The sequence below is a fragment of the Aspergillus pseudoviridinutans genome (genome assembly GCF_018340605.1).
Source record: "Aspergillus pseudoviridinutans IFM 55266 DNA, scaffold_5, whole genome shotgun sequence".
Taxonomy (NCBI): domain Eukaryota; kingdom Fungi; phylum Ascomycota; class Eurotiomycetes; order Eurotiales; family Aspergillaceae; genus Aspergillus; species Aspergillus pseudoviridinutans.
In genome coordinates this window covers 1,003,247-1,018,677 of record NW_025091285.1, presented here as the reverse complement: position 1 = coordinate 1,018,677, position 15,431 = coordinate 1,003,247, and the positions used below count along the sequence as shown (strand labels likewise).

The 15,431-nt window shown below is 45.7% G+C and overlaps 5 protein-coding genes across 5 annotated transcripts; 2 read left to right on the top strand and 3 right to left on the bottom strand.

The window, feature by feature from the left end:
- Nucleotides 1-596: 596 nt before the first annotated feature.
- Nucleotides 597-1,398, bottom strand: Asppvi_007413 (uncharacterized protein; the record flags this gene model as incomplete). Its single annotated transcript, XM_043303300.1, has 2 exons — nucleotides 597-1,320; nucleotides 1,385-1,398. The coding sequence occupies 2 exons, from the start codon at nucleotides 1,396-1,398 to the stop codon at nucleotides 597-599; spliced, it is 738 nt and encodes a 245-aa protein (XP_043159235.1).
- Nucleotides 1,399-2,480: 1,082 nt separating this feature from the next.
- On the top strand, nucleotides 2,481-4,125 carry Asppvi_007412 (uncharacterized protein; the record flags this gene model as incomplete). Its single annotated transcript, XM_043303299.1, has 3 exons — nucleotides 2,481-2,784; nucleotides 2,837-2,968; nucleotides 3,023-4,125. 3 exons carry the CDS (start codon nucleotides 2,481-2,483, stop codon nucleotides 4,123-4,125), a joined length of 1,539 nt encoding a protein of 512 aa, XP_043159234.1.
- Nucleotides 4,126-4,480: 355 nt separating this feature from the next.
- Asppvi_007411 (trans-sulfuration enzyme family protein) lies at nucleotides 4,481-5,780 on the bottom strand (the record flags this gene model as incomplete). Its single annotated transcript, XM_043303298.1, has 2 exons — nucleotides 4,481-5,515; nucleotides 5,565-5,780. The coding sequence occupies 2 exons, from the start codon at nucleotides 5,778-5,780 to the stop codon at nucleotides 4,481-4,483; spliced, it is 1,251 nt and encodes a 416-aa protein (XP_043159233.1).
- A 1,636-nt stretch (nucleotides 5,781-7,416) lies between these two features.
- Asppvi_007410 (uncharacterized protein) lies at nucleotides 7,417-7,941 on the top strand (the record flags this gene model as incomplete). The annotated part of the gene is made up of 1 exon (XM_043303297.1): nucleotides 7,417-7,941. The coding sequence occupies one exon, from the start codon at nucleotides 7,417-7,419 to the stop codon at nucleotides 7,939-7,941; it is 525 nt and encodes a 174-aa protein (XP_043159232.1).
- A 2,949-nt stretch (nucleotides 7,942-10,890) lies between these two features.
- On the bottom strand, nucleotides 10,891-12,449 carry Asppvi_007409 (uncharacterized protein; the record flags this gene model as incomplete). Its single annotated transcript, XM_043303296.1, has 3 exons — nucleotides 10,891-12,065; nucleotides 12,143-12,361; nucleotides 12,416-12,449. The coding sequence occupies 3 exons, from the start codon at nucleotides 12,447-12,449 to the stop codon at nucleotides 10,891-10,893; spliced, it is 1,428 nt and encodes a 475-aa protein (XP_043159231.1).
- Nucleotides 12,450-15,431: the final 2,982 nt, after the last annotated feature.

The window sequence follows — 15,431 nt, the reverse complement described above, 5'->3', positions numbered from 1 at the left end:
ATGCATGATCATCTTGGCCGAATCACCTATACTGGAAGGTTTATCGAAGGAATGGCCGAATTTCTCCATTCGGTAAGCGGTAATCTAATTCAACAAGAAACAAAAAAGCAGCTGAAAATCACCATTTGACAGAGCGCTTGAAAATGTACTTTCAAGTTCGCTCTTTGGGTTTCTGTCGCTGTATTACCAACCACGCTAAATCCACGAAGAAAGCACTGAAAGAGAAATGAATGTCAAGGATATAAGGCAAAGGGAAATCGAGATATATTTCTGGTTACAATTGAGCAAGACTCGAAAAATACAGATATGACAGATTTTCTGAGCAAGCTAAGACAGTATGGGCCAGTGACCAAGAAGACAAATGAGATTGAGGATGATGTCAAACGGAAGCAATTTAGGATGAAAAGTTTGATTGATGGAAGAGAATAACTGAAAGCTCCAGGGTAGGTTGAAATAGCCCAAGGATAGTGCCGATACTCGAACACTCAAGCTTCCAATAATACGAATTGACTACACAAAACACAGAGAAGTGTTTGGTGCATATGAAATTACCCAATTGCTAGCGGTAAGTCACCGCTTCATGTCTCGACACAGATCTATGCCTCGACGGACAAGGGTACCTCTACATAATCAGTCTCAAGGAAGTTGTCCAAGGCTTCTAAACCAGCTTTCAGCTCCTTTGTGTCACCCCCAAATCCCAAGCGCACATAACCGGAGAAATTAACACCATCCCCAAAACATTTCCGGCCGGGAACGAGGAGAAGGCCCCTTTTCTGTAAAAGCTGAGTGCAGAGCTCCATGTCATCGACGGGCTTGCCAGACTTGACAAATCTGATAAAACCAATCGGTCCTCCTACAGGCCTGGACCACTTGCAAACTGAGCTGTTTTTATCGATAAATGCCTGGACCAACTCCAAATTTTGCTGTGCCAGTGTCCTATTTCTTTGGATCAACCCCTGAGACAAATCAGGGCTCAGTACAAAAGACGCAAGATGCTCATCAATTTGACTGGCCGTGATAAGGGCGTAAGATCTTGCATTAACACAAAGATCAATCACATTGGAGTTGTGAGAAGCAATCCATCCGACTCTTAGCCCTGCCAATGAATATGCCTTAGACAGAGAGCTGGTGGCAATTGTGTTCTCATAACCCATTGATAGAATCGACGGTGGGTATTCTGGATCCGTGGGCGAGATCGAGTGGAAAAGAGGACGATAGACTTCGTCACTGAAGACGATGATTGAATGCTCACTCGCAACTTGTAGAATTTGTTGGAGAGTACTCTTGGAAATGATTGCGCCTGTCGGATTTTGCGGATTGCTAGAAGTAAGGAGTCAAGGTTAGAAGCCGTGTGGGACACGGGGAAATATGCTGTTGGACTCACTTGATTATGATCATTTTGGTGTTCGGTCGAATGAGCTTTTTTAGTTCGTCCAGATCCAACTTCCAGTCATCGTCCCAAGTAGTCTTCCACAAACTAACATCTGCCCCAAATGATGCCGGAACTGCATAAAGCTGTTGATATGTGGGGTAATGCACTATAACATGGTCGCCTGGTCCCAACAAGGCAAATAAGACAAGAAAGTTCGCCAGCGATGCCCCAGGAGTAGTGACTACGTTCTCTGCTGACAAAGAGTGAGAGGATTCAGACGAGTAAAGATGGGAGATTCTTGATCGGAGAGCTTCTGACCCTTTCATAGGGCCATAGTCCAGTGCTTTTGAGAGGATGGGAGAGAAAATCTCCATCCCTGTATTAGAATCCTTGGATTGTTGTTGCACATCATTAATAGATCTCGGAAGAGAATAAGAATGTGCAAGGTTGTGCTTGATATCTGAACAATGAGATAGTATCCACTATGAAGCACATTAGTACATCTCAATGCCAGGTCTAAGAGGACACGAACATGATCAACTTCAAACAGATTAATCTTTGGCATCTTGGACCACAAAGAACAGTTCGAAAATTTTCAGCGAAATGCCTTTTCGCGTAGATATGTGTTTATGTAGATATCTGTTCTGGAGTGAAGGATGAGTCTTAGGAACCAGCTTGACCATTTGGTAAAATGGTGGCGGATGCTGTTAAAGTCTATTGGTCAGTTATGTGAGCATTTAATTCCGTTAGTTTGTGGTTATGTGAGCAAGTGGTTACGTTACCATCGTTACATGTACAAAAGCTTAATGACATGGGATCCATTCCTGGTCTCTGAATGCGAGTATGATGGACAGCGAGCCACTTTCGAGCTCAGGGCTGATCCTTGATTATGAGAAACAGTTGGCAGGAACTTCGGACTTTATGCTCCTAACACCGTTAATATTTCCGATTCTAAAAACATCATGATTCATCAGTATTTCTGTTCAACGTAACCTCCCGGAGAACTTGCTATATAAGATCTTCCCTGGATGCGATATCCCTTCCAGCTCTGAGAACAAAGCTCTATCACTCGAACTTTCTCACTCAATAATCTCCTCATTTGGTTATCATGTCATTGCATTTGAGAGGAAGCACGGCTGTGCTCAACAAAGCCCCGAAGCTCCTAAGAGGAGGAACCGTTCTCATCCATGGCGAGCATGACCGTGTGTCCCCTCGACTAGCCGATATTCTCATCGAGGGAGATCGGATCTCGAAGATTGAGACCTCCATTCCAGCACCTACTGGATGTCACATCATAGACTGCACCGATAAGATCATATCACCTGGTTTTGTAGATACACATCACCATGTCTGGCAGTCGCCACTCAAGGGGTTCTTCGGAGACACGGCCCTCTTCCCATACCTGGCAATCGGTTTGTCCATTCATAACCCAAATAAAAGCAATCACCAACTTACAAATTGAAGTTATCGCCGCAGGGTTGGAGCTCAAGGCAGAGGACATGTTCTGGGCAAATTTGGCGGGCAGTTTGGAGGCTATTGATGCCGGAACTACAACCACCTTGGACCACGCTCATATGAACTGGTCTAAAGATCATAGTACGGAAAAGTTCTTCCAGTCAAGCTCCAGAATACTAATATTGTTTGATTAAGGTCGATCAGCAATTGCCGGAACTATTTCGTCAGGCATACGATCGGTTTTCGGCTATACTCCTGTATCCGTTGTTGCGACTACGAAACCAAAGATTGAATTCTCTCCTGAACCTCTGCCAGACTGGGTAATGGAAACCTTTGAGCAGCTTGCCATTTCGCAGCCGCTGAACAACCCCGAGTTCCGTGTCCAGTTAGGGTTTGGCTTTGACTTCTACCACCTTCCCAAAGAGGTCGTACTGGGGGTTTTCGAGAAGGTCAAATCCCTGGGCACGAAAATAATTACGTCGCACTTTATCCGAAATTTTATCAAGGGCAGTGAGAGCCTACCTGCGCTGTTAAAGTCCTATGGCCTCTTACAAAAAGGCATGGTTCTTTCACATGGTGGCGGGGCTACCTCCGAGGACGTCAAATTACTGAAAGACGCAGACTGCTTTGTCTCTGCCACTCCAAACACCGAGCTTGCCATGGCGGTTGGGCCTCCAGTCTGCTTCCGAAATGACCTTCCCGGCGTTGATAAAATATGCTCTCTTGGTGTGGATTGCCACTCAGCTACAAGCGGTAGCATGGTCAATGAGATGCGGGTAGCATTGCAGACTGCGAGAGGAATCGACAGTGACGTTCACATTCAAAAGGGCGTGTGGCCGAGGGAAATCACCTACACCACATCCGATGCATTTAACATGGGCACTATTCAGGGCGCCCGTGCCCTATGCATGGAGCATGACATTGGTAGCATCAAAGTGGGCAAAAAGGCGGATCTAGTGATTTTCGATGCTCTTAGCCCCGCTATGATATGTGTGGCCCAGCAGGATCCTGTCATGGCCATTGTTCTGCACTCGACAATACGTGATATCCACACAGTGTTGGTGGATGGAGAGTTGAGGAAAGAGAATGGCAAGCTTTGTTCAGTCAAAGCAACTGAATGGGATGATAGGAAAGGATTCTTGGAAACGAATCATACTATTCGTTGGCAAGACGTGTCTGATCGACTTCTGGCCATACAGGAACGGCTTGTATCTCAAACACCGGAGCCTCTTCTATTGCAGATAGAAGATCATGTCCGGGAGCTCTTTGGCCATAAGCCTAGCTCTGCCAAAATCTAGTCCATGTGGCAGCGCTACAATCMATTCAATTTCAAGGCCTGAGATTAAATCTCGACGAGCAACACTTAAGCATCTTGGGTAACAACCCATCGGTCATTAAACCCTGCTCCCACTATGCAGAATATTGCACGAATTCGTACGATGACGAGATACGGCCTCAGTGGGCCCACCCCATAACTCTCTGTGAATTATTGTTGGCTGACTGCTGTGCATGGAAAAGGTGTTAATAACTACTTGCTAAGATACATAAGCCCAATCAACGAACCTGTTATTGGAAAGCATAATTTGAAAAATGAGTGACCTTTTCCACCAGGACTGGGGTGTTTTCTACACAATTGAATGCCTAGGACTCAACCTAAGGAAAATCCAGCAAAAGTGACTTCATACCTTGGAGAAGATCTGATTTAAGATCTTCAGGCTCCTCGATGCCACAGCTGATGCGAAGCAGCCGTTTATCGCAGCCTGCGTCGCTCATGGCCCGCCACTCCATTAAGCTCTCCACGCCACCAAGGCTAGTTGCATGTTGGAAAATATACATCCTGCTGGGTAGGCGTTTGGCGTGCTCAGACCTCTTCACCAGAATAGAGAATACAGGTCCAAACCCGCCTGGCATCTGTTTTTGGAGCCAACCTTCTTTCAAGGCTTCCTGTTGGAGTGAAGCATGTTGAACTTTATCAAGAACCTTGGCGACCACAGTATCGTGGTCCTGCATTTGTTCGTGTAGCCAGTGGACCAGTTTCCTTGCAGTATCGGATTGTCTGAGAACTCGCAAATGCATTGTGCGGATAGACCTCATGCCAAGCCAGCCTTCAAAGCTACCTATGACGTTGCCTAAGACTCTACGCTCTGCGTGGAGGGTCTCGGCCCACCCTTCTCTGACACGATCAGGATGCACGACCAAAATGCCACAAAGCATATCCGAGTGGCCGCCAACATACTTAGTTCCGCTGTGCATCACGATATCCGCACCAAACTGCAAAGGGTCCTGAAGAGGAGGCGGAGCGAATGTTGCATCTACGCTCAAAAAAGCCCCCCTTTCCCGGGCCTTGGAAGAGTAGTAGGAGACGTTTCGCGCCTCGCCTGTGGGGTTGAGCGGCGTTTCGACGTGGATAACATCTCCAGCCCCCAACTGATCCAGATCTGTCAGATCTAGCTTTTGAACGCCGGTCAGTTTGCTCATCACATCGATCACGCCATGGCAGCCATGATATCCGTCACCGATGAAGATGCGTCTGGGATTCAGCAAAATCATCATGGAATGGAACGCCGAGAGACCAGTAGAGTATGTGACCACCTCGCCCCCGAACAGGCTGCGCAGCACGACTTCGAACCGATTGGCATTGGGAGCCGAGTAGCGCGAGTACACATGCGAGTCAAAAGGCGCATTTGGCTATAGACTAGTGTTAACGGGATTTGCGTAATCAATGCTCAATTCTTACATCAATATTTTCCATTTCAACCAAATTTTCTGGATCCCTTGCGTATCGATAATTGACAGCAACATGTATTCCAGGTGCGATTGCGCGATGAGGACTGACGAAGTCATCCGCATGAACGGCCTTGGTGGCCATTGCCATAGCTGGAAGAGCTTTTTCTAACGCTTCGGCTGTCAAAACAAAGCCTCCTGGCTTCTCGGATACCCGATTTGTCGCCATGATGCCGCAGAGTTTTGCGCTTTTTCGTTTTGATATGTGAACAGATGAGAAAGGCCTCTAAGATATAATGTCGTCTAGTAGGTGGGAGGGTCACCATATATATACGTAGACATAAATCCTAGATTGTCATGGCGTAATTGAACGATTACGTGAGATCTTAAGGTTGGAAAAACCAAACGATGCCTGGATAGTGGGCCTCCTTGTATTTGGCTGGTCAAGGAAATAGATGAGACGAATATCCCTGAATCGCAGCGAGGAGATACGATTCAATGATTTACTGCTGATGATATGATATTCCTTGACAATTCACATCCTATGGTCGTATGTGCTGGGAAAGAGCAGGACTGGTGTCATATATGACAACTCTATCTGCATAGAGAAGCTCCCAGGTATGTCTCTTTACCCTCCCTTTTCTAGGCAATACTCAGTATCACCCGGTGACTTCGGTCCTTTTCAATCGCAGCAAGTACCATATACACTGTTATTCTTCTGGCCGTGGTTGATCATCAGATGCATAGTCGCGCGCCAGCTGCCCCTGTTATCAATAGGAAGTCACATGTAAAGCGGTTTCTCTCAGAACTCTTGTCGATATGAAATTTGAGTAGCTGGGCAAGGCAGCTTGGTTTCGCAATGGTATTGGCAGCGCTACGCTTAACAATCGACATCACGATAGTATAGTCACTCATTGCCCGTCTGCGGAGAGCAGTGCTATTCTGGGAATCCATGTCTGTCGCAGCAACGGAAAAAGCACCGTTCGTTCCTTTATATCTTGGACACAGCATGTCAGTACTTAGAACACATCCACACAGGAACCCTTGTAATATTCATGAATATCCTATACATTCCATTACGCTTTCCAAGCTAGCCAGGCACTTCGTATGCTTGCTACCACCTTTACTCTAAATAAATTACATATGAATAATAATACAAATAAGTGCATAAAACATGCCAAGGCCAGACTGTCCATGGAATAGAAATGGTAGGTATGATACATTAAGTATTATTATTGTTATACACAAGTTATAAATACGCCAGCATACAATTCCTAGGCAATATCTTCCCCGCCTGTTTTTTCTCCCTCTGCTGTCTCCAATTTCCACCGCAATAACCACTTTTACTTACTCTAATGATTATGGGTACAATTCGCGAAAAACACAAGTGTCTCATCAATGGGCTCTCCCATCTTTTCACTCTATTTATCAAAGCCCATTATATTGCCCCTACTGATGTGCTGTATCCCCCTCACGACGCTGATGTTGGACGCCTTCAGAGACTTGGGTTTCAACCTGAAGTGGTTGATCTCATCTAACTCCTGCTAGCAATTAGAAATGAAGCAGTCTGGAGTTATAATGATGAAGGAATAGAAATGATTCCTCATGCTAAGCTGGTTAATTATCTGCAACAGTCAGAAACAGCTAATGCTAATGACATGTTGGAGACCCTGCGCTGGGTTGACCACACAGATAAGGATGCGCAGGGCCTCTTTCCCCCATCCATCCTTTGACTGACATTCCCTGCCTTTTATGGAGTAAATGTGTTGTATAATATCCATGACCGTATGTTATTTCTCTCCCTTAATTTTTACTTTATTTTCCTTCAGCTGAAGCTCTAGCTGACGTCTGCACCAGAGACTATAATGGAATGGTGTGACCTAAACCAAAAGCAATGGCAAGACTGCCCCCGCCAAACATGTGAAGACTTCTTCTCAAAGGTCCTTAAGAAATTCCAGGATCTTGAGTATATCCCTTATTTTGATCCGGATGATGGAGCGCAAGTTCCTAAATGTAAGATCAAGGAGAATCCTATTCTATTCCAGAATATCTTCCCTGGTGGAATTCGCCTTCCGACTGATCCCCAGGCTGCTGTTCAATGTGAGAAAAGGGGAGTGGGCCAGGATAGCATACGTGGTGATCTTAATCAATGGAGGGCTCTACAGAAGCTTTATCGCGATGCGGGCTGGGCGGGCGAATTTGACGGAGAGCTTTTCGACAATAGACGGAGGGATTTGTTGCGTGTGATGAAGGATCTCCAGGGCCAATCTAGGAGATGGAACAACATTCCAGAGGATAGCAAAACAGAGGAGATGCGAATCGCTGAGCGGGCGTTTCGTCAGCGTCGGGAGGAATTTTGGGCTGAGAGTGCTGGAGAGTACTATCTTTAATATTTCCAGTGTGTCTTGTGATTCCGTATCCCAATTGCTTACACGCCATGGCCATGGAGATGTCTCCATTTGTCTCCATGATGCTCTATGATATACCTATAATAAAAATCCAACACCATCCATGCAGCTATAATCCACTTGTTCCAGTCGATCATATTCGGTCCACATCCTCGGCTTAACTCCATTGCTTTCGGTATCGGTATCGGTATCGGTAGAGTTTCTGGTCCGTTTCCGAGCTTCCCTGGCATAAAGTCTCGTGATGATGCATATGGTATTCAAAACACTTTTAAAGTGCTGCCAGAGCTTAAGGGGTCAAAAATTACTCAACGTATCGAGCTTGTCATTTATTTTAGTGGCACTTGAGAGCGTATCAGGTCGAACTCTGGTGACTTAATCGTCTTTCGCTGAGATATGATTCCCTCATGTATACTGTTTTGTCAAGCCAACGGGGAACAATCTTGACGGTTGGAATTCGTTTTTGGCTAGACAACCGCTTGAGAGTATGTGTCATGGTAAATTGTAAAATTTCATTATGTGACGGGCGCCCTGCTGCTTGTTGTGTTGGTATAGACAACGCGACCAGCCATAGTGAGGCTAAAGAATTGGTTCAACCTCAAAAGTATTGCAGAGTTAAGCATATGGGCACACGGCCTCCGCTCCACAATAACCTGTTGAAGCAGGTTACACACGTCTCGCTGAGAGTAATGTTACACACTCAAGAATAATAATTTGAGTTAGCCAGCCATCCTTGCTCAGATGAGATAGCATAAGCAACAATATACCTGAATAAAATCCACCCAATTTTCGTCTGCCCCACGCAGACGTGTGTTGAACGCTCTGCGATTGGGAAGAATGACCACGGATCAATCTCGGCCAGACGACACCACTTAGCGCCTGCGGTGTACAGTACATCATGGAGAGTGATGTTTCCTGCTTGGGCATTAAGCTTAAGGAGCTAGCTGGCGTCATTCACATTTACATAAGCTCAATAAGTTGTTAACGTAATTCCTAAGCGAGCTGGACACCCCCCATCCGATTTTAATGCCTTCGCACCTTTGAAACTATCCAAACCAACCAAAACAATATATTTTTATTTGAACTAGCTCGTATTGCGTGTAGGACATCTAACTCTAGTATGCCTTATAATGTGTTTTCCACACCCTATGGTCGTATGTGCTGAAAGTGCAGCAGGACTGATATATTAAGTAGCGGTAAGAATGGTTGACAGAACTATTCTGGTACCTTATTAAACTTGCAGAACTATAATACCACTAAGCTAAAAAGGTGTCCGGACGAAGTTTCAGTCAGTCTAGATTCCATATCCATAATCATAGCGGTATAATATTTTAACAAGACACTTATTACAAAGAAAAATATGCCTCAAAATTATCTTCTCAATGCGCCAAGACTAGCCAAGAACCGGAACACCTCCTGGTGACAAGTGTGCGCGGCTCTTTACGGAAAAGCAACGACGATATAGTTAGACAGTTCAATAGTTGATATCTATGTCTCAGTAAAGTGAAAGATGAAAGAGGTTGATGTCTCAGATCTTGACCAGACAGGTCCCGAAATGTAGGCGTTTCCGAACGTACTCAGAATTCACTGGCGAATGATATGGATTCCGGTGGTCGCCAAGGATCCTCGCCAAGAACCATGCCAACGCCTCGATACTACTTTGTGTCCTTGGCTCATCAAGACCCTAGTGTAGTACTTTGCCCTTCGAAGAGGGAAAATGTAAGTGCTGGCCCTTGAATTCTCAATAACAAAAGTTCAGCATCAGAAATGGCTTCCATGACACAACCAGAACCAAAGGACAACGCTCCTCCTGGCTCCCTCCTGGACACCAGAGTGACCAGACGCACACCAAGTTCAGCTGGTATAGACCTTGACAGCCACTACACCCCAAATTTTGCACAAATAAGATAATGTCGCTGACCCAAGTGTTTGTTCAGTCCTGGCGACATGTTCTAACATTGTCTCCGCGCTTCTTATCCTCTCCACCTTCAGCCCTGAACAGACAATCCGGACCAGGCTTAGTACGTGGTCTATTTCTTGAGAATGTTATGTTTTGCAAAGAATTGGTAATGATGTTAATGATTTATAGTAAAATTAACTGCTGCAGCTGTGCTTACCTGTGTCGTGCACACATATCTCCTATGGTCCTCCCCTCGAGACCAGCAGAGTCTATCATCCGTTATACTGGCTATAATAAGCGGCCCTCTGGCAATCTATCTGGCTCTGCTGATGCTTTGGTGATGAGAGGCGTGGACGAGGATTTTTCCATTGCAGCCACATAATTCCAATATATTCATATTTTATACTAGATAAACCGTCATCAGACACCGGAATCGATATCTGAGGCTATTCTTGGTTGACTCCCCAATAGAATCGGGGAGGTAGTTAATATCGTGCCATTGGATCATGTAGAGTGTAATTTGGCCATGCGATTCTTATTGCGGTTGCCTACCTTAGGACATGAGACTTGACTGTCATGCTGTAGAAAGTGACCTTATTTTCCTTGACGAAATTACAAAAGGGGAATTTATCTTGGATGAACAATCAAACGGTGTCCGACCTTGTTCACCAGCCACAATACTAGCTTAAGTATAGCTGAGCCGATGGGAGACCCCGTTCCCCAAACCCTATATTATATATGCTGAAAGTGGAGCAGGACTGATACCATATAGGATGATTATTTGGATGTTATGCGTTGCACTCTATGTGTATGCAACACTCAAGGAGGAAATATGTGATCACTGTGCCTTGGATGAGCAAGGTTAATATGTATCTACTCATTAGGCCCTTCAAATTCCATGTCTATATTCAAGAATTTCTGATAGTGTGGCACATAGATCGCACAAATCGGACCTTTGACGCGATTCCAGTCCATTTGGTGACGCTCAGCATCTTTACCAGCTTCTAGCCTTCCCCTTGGCGAGATACAGGAGCTCAAGCGAACTTCAGGGCCAAGAAATCCTTGGCCTCAGTCAACCTGCTACAGCAAAAGTCAGGCTGGAGCAAGGCGAGGTCATCTAGCTTGTAGCCTCCTGTAGCAACGGCAATGATCGAGCAACCAGACTGCTTGGCACATTCAATGTCGAGAGGAGTGTCACCCACAATGATGATATCGTGTGCATTGATCCCAAGACCATACCACGCTTGCAGCTTGGCGAACGAGTCTTGAAACAAGGATTGGCGGTTAGGGTGAACATCTCCAAAAGAGGAGATCTCAAGATCGAACATGCTGGTATCAATTCCTGCTGCACGAAGCTTGAGAAGAGCGTTCGGGCGCGAATTGCCTGTTAGCAGGCCGATGTGAAAAGGGGGATAACGCTTGTTCCGGTACTCCGTGAGCCAGCCCAGGATTTCCTTTGCGCCCGGACAGGGTACGGCCGGTAAGCCTCTTGCGTTAGATTCTTCCAGATACTGTGGGTGCAGTTGGAAGAATTTCTCCGTAAGCAGGGATTTATCATCCACACCGTGATACTCAAGGATGGCATGGAGCAGGCTTAGGTCTGTTTGTCCGTGCAGGTTCACTGGGGTATTGGCATGAGTAATGGTTTTACCCACCACTGCACTGACACAGGAAAAGTACGCGTCAATGCTGAGCTCTTCCGAGCGGCAGAGGGTTCCATCGATGTCAAACAAAACAACCATTTCCCGTCGAGGAGCGTGAGGCTTTACAAGGACTCGCAGCAGCTCACGAGAACCGGAGAAGGAGGCTCGACCATGCAGATACCGATGGTTGTCAAGGATATATCCCTGGCCGGGCTGTAGTGAGACAACAAAGGCATTCTCATAAATGATATCATGCAATTTGGAAAAGCGGGATACCATGGACGCAGACAGCTGGATGCTATCGTCGAACCTGAAGCGAAGAATACCCTTTTTTCTGTCGAAGATGGCCCTGGGGACGAACACTTCGTCATCAGAACGGAAGCTGGTGTGCTTTGAGTTCGTGATCAAATCGTAGAGCTCTTCGTCCTCTTGTTTGAGAACCTCAAGCACCTGATAGCCATCTGCCAGCAGAGACTCGCCGCCGGTTTCTGATCTACTTTTAAGAGTGGACATCAGGATTCGCGGTGGCTCATCCCATCCACTGCGATCCGTGTGAAAAAATAGCTCTGGTGGTTTCTACCTGTCAATTGAACGGGTCCTGCAAGAATGTATCATCCTAACACACTGGAAGTGTATTACTCACCTTCGGAGCTGTATCCTTTCCCTGTCAAGTTCGGTGCAAATCGAATATGACTTATGCCACTACCATGAGTCTTCTCATTTCGGGGTCGAACTATCTCCCCAAGTTGGTTACCCAGATGCACAAGGGAGGATTCATCACAGTCTTCGACAAAAGCAATGCCTTTGGTGAAGAGGTCTTGACGGACTCCATCGATGTCAGAAGGCAAGCGAAACTCCGGTCCTGAATCGGCATAAATTAGTGTAAATGCAGTATCAAAATACGCACAGAACATACTCTGTGGCCCCAAACCGCACTGTGTGACATCCATAGGTGCTATCACTTGAGGGATGGATATAGATGACTAGGTTATCCTTTACAACTTATTCAACAGCCTGGCAGGTCTGTAATCCACATGGAACTTCCTACTCTTTATATAGTTTACTCAGGACAGATGCTTACACCTCATCTACTTGCATGTGCACATTGAATTGAACTTTTTCTCTGGCTGAAATAGTAGTGTCTCTCTAACTATACCAAAAACTCTGACCGAAGCATCCATCACATTATCCTTGCACTTGGACTATAACTTCCCATTCAATAACAAGCACATCTTGCTGGCCTGATTCGTGTTCTGCTTCTGAGTACTGTGGTTGGCCCTGGTTGTTTCGTTAGTATGGTGGGACTTGCAAGGTTGCGAGCCAAAGTACTGAAATCTATCCGTCACTGCCTTCCTACTCAATTTTGGGATAGAGCTGTAAGGCCTCCCATCATGGTGAGTCTAGGGAGCGGCATTTCTTTAGCAACACCATCACTACTTACAATGCTCATCCCAGAAGCTAGCAAACCCCCTCAGCACATATCTGAGCAGAGGGTAAATCGTCATGTTCTAGCCGTATAAGTTGCAGCTTTACCTATCAAGAGACTTCGAATCAGCTTAGAATCACGTATTTGCAGGTCCAGTATACCTGCTAAGCCAGTCATTTAATGACACGGGAGAGGCTCCTGGGCCCCTGGCCAGCCACGGAGCTCTTTAAAGATGGTTGTTGATAATATTATACTATTCGTCGCCTCATCACGCAAAACCGCTGCATTTCTTTCATCAGCCCTTCCAAGAACGTGTTCTACTTATTGGAATAACTGCCCTTGCTCATGCATTAAAGGAATGAGCTTATTTAGGTTGCATTGCCTTTGAAAGGCCCATTTATCAGATTATACCAGGTGGGTATGCCTCGCCTAGGCCCTGGAGCATGTGAATTGGATAATGCAGCAATGGAATCACGTCCTCTAGTCTGACGAACCACGAGACTAGGTTACATCGGCCTTCCATTAGTTCCATAAGCAAGTCTAAGTGACTGGGAAGGCCCGTAAAAAGCTAGACTAGAAGAGCCTTGCCATCACACCTATCCTCGTAAAAGATGCGGGTGGATGATTTAGGGCTCATTTCAGGGTTCTTCTAAAGGGCAATGTCTGTTTCTGGGAGAAGGAATGTGGCTAATTCATACAGAGTGATACTCTCAAAGGGTGATTCCTATAATTTTAATAGCTAGCTTCGCTTACTTAGGTGGTAAGATGTCTGACTCTAGTTATGCACGATGTTGCATTGGGTCATTTTGATTAAGAGACTGTCAATGAACTTCCAGACACATGTAATAAGGAGTGTTCTAGTCGGAATCTATCTAATTAAATCTCCAGCTTACTCCCCTCCTGATTTGAGTCCAATCGAGATGGTATGTATCAAATGAATGACTTAGAAGGAATATCTCATCATCACAATCTTATGATGCTCAATGAGAGGTGGTTTGAGGTGCCTGGAATGCAGTTCCTGGGAGTTTCCTTACAGATATATAAAGTATCAGATAATCACCCTATATAGCAGCAGAATTGAATTTTGAATTGATTCGCACTCTTGCAAGGTCCCGCTGTAGTCTGTACTAACAGAACTACCGGGGCCAACCACAATACCAGGTAGCTGAGATCCCTGCTCTTGTCTAGCGGGATAACTTGCTTGCGTATGCACATTGGAATGAACTTTTTGGAAGAATCCTAAGTGACTAAATCTTAGTACGTCTCTCTAACTACGCTAAGCCATGCTGATCAGTCCGTTTCATTATCCCTGCAGTTTGATATAGGTACTAGTCGGACTCGGGTTTCCATTTTGCGCCGAGGAAAATGAGACCGACTCCGAGAGACATCAGAGGGATTAAAGCTACCAGTTATCTTAATCATATGCTATGAGTTTTCTAATCGTATTCAACACTTGGTGGCCGGGGATACATCCCATAATTTCCTAAAAGAAATGCAACCCAATTTTATCTCCACTGTAGTTATTTTTAAGTGTCGATTAGTGCCAATGATTGCTATAGACTTGCTTTCGTCCAATCCTCCACTTTTCCTTTCTTCTTTCTATATTATTGATTGGACTGGCTCGTGTCGCCTCACGCTGCTCGATAGTATTTGGCTTCGCTGCGGTTTCAGAGAAACACCGGCGAGTCCGAGGATGCAACTACACCCCAAGGGTAATCAAAGAAAAGGATGTCAGATCAGCAGCGTTAACGAATTAGCCTGTGGGTCACTTTCAAATGGCTGGGGAAGCCTGTAACGTTAATGCCGGGGATAGTTGGCGCTCCCCGATCGTTGGACCATGAATGGACAGTGGCAGTGAGTGTGCAGCATTCCACCGTAGAATAAGCCAACCCCATGCCGTCAAGGCAATATTGACAAGGCAAAAGAGGCTATTTCAGCAGGCCCTCTTGATCTTGCCAATCAAATACTAGACATCCATTCATATTTAATGAAAATACACCTCAGGACTAAGCGACCTAATCTAGATGTGACATTGAGTACCCCGTCATACGCGTTCTTCTGAAAGTACGGATTTACCTGCCTAAAACATTCAAGATGATATGATTATTAGTTCTAATATTTCACCAAGTAATCATGAGCATGAGTAGCCTTATATGAACAACCTAACTTAGAATTGGTGTCGGTTCGGGCCGAAAGTCTTGATTCTTGACAGTATATAAAACTCTATTCGTAGAGCACATAGTGCCACAGTCACATACCAACGGGACTCGGGATTAGCCACGGAGTGCTAATAAACTGCCACGCTTTCTCTTGAGCTGTCACAGGCTGCAGGCTGCAGGCTGCCGGTCCGCTGGGCGCCTGTGGCGGTTACCTTGCAAAGGGCATTAGGCCAACCGCAAGTGCGGGGTAGATGGTTGATATTATTTCTTCCAAGACAAAGAGCATGGTAAAGCCAAGCAGTTCAGGTTGTTCTGACTTTGCTGAATAGGTCCGTCCGCTTTACTCG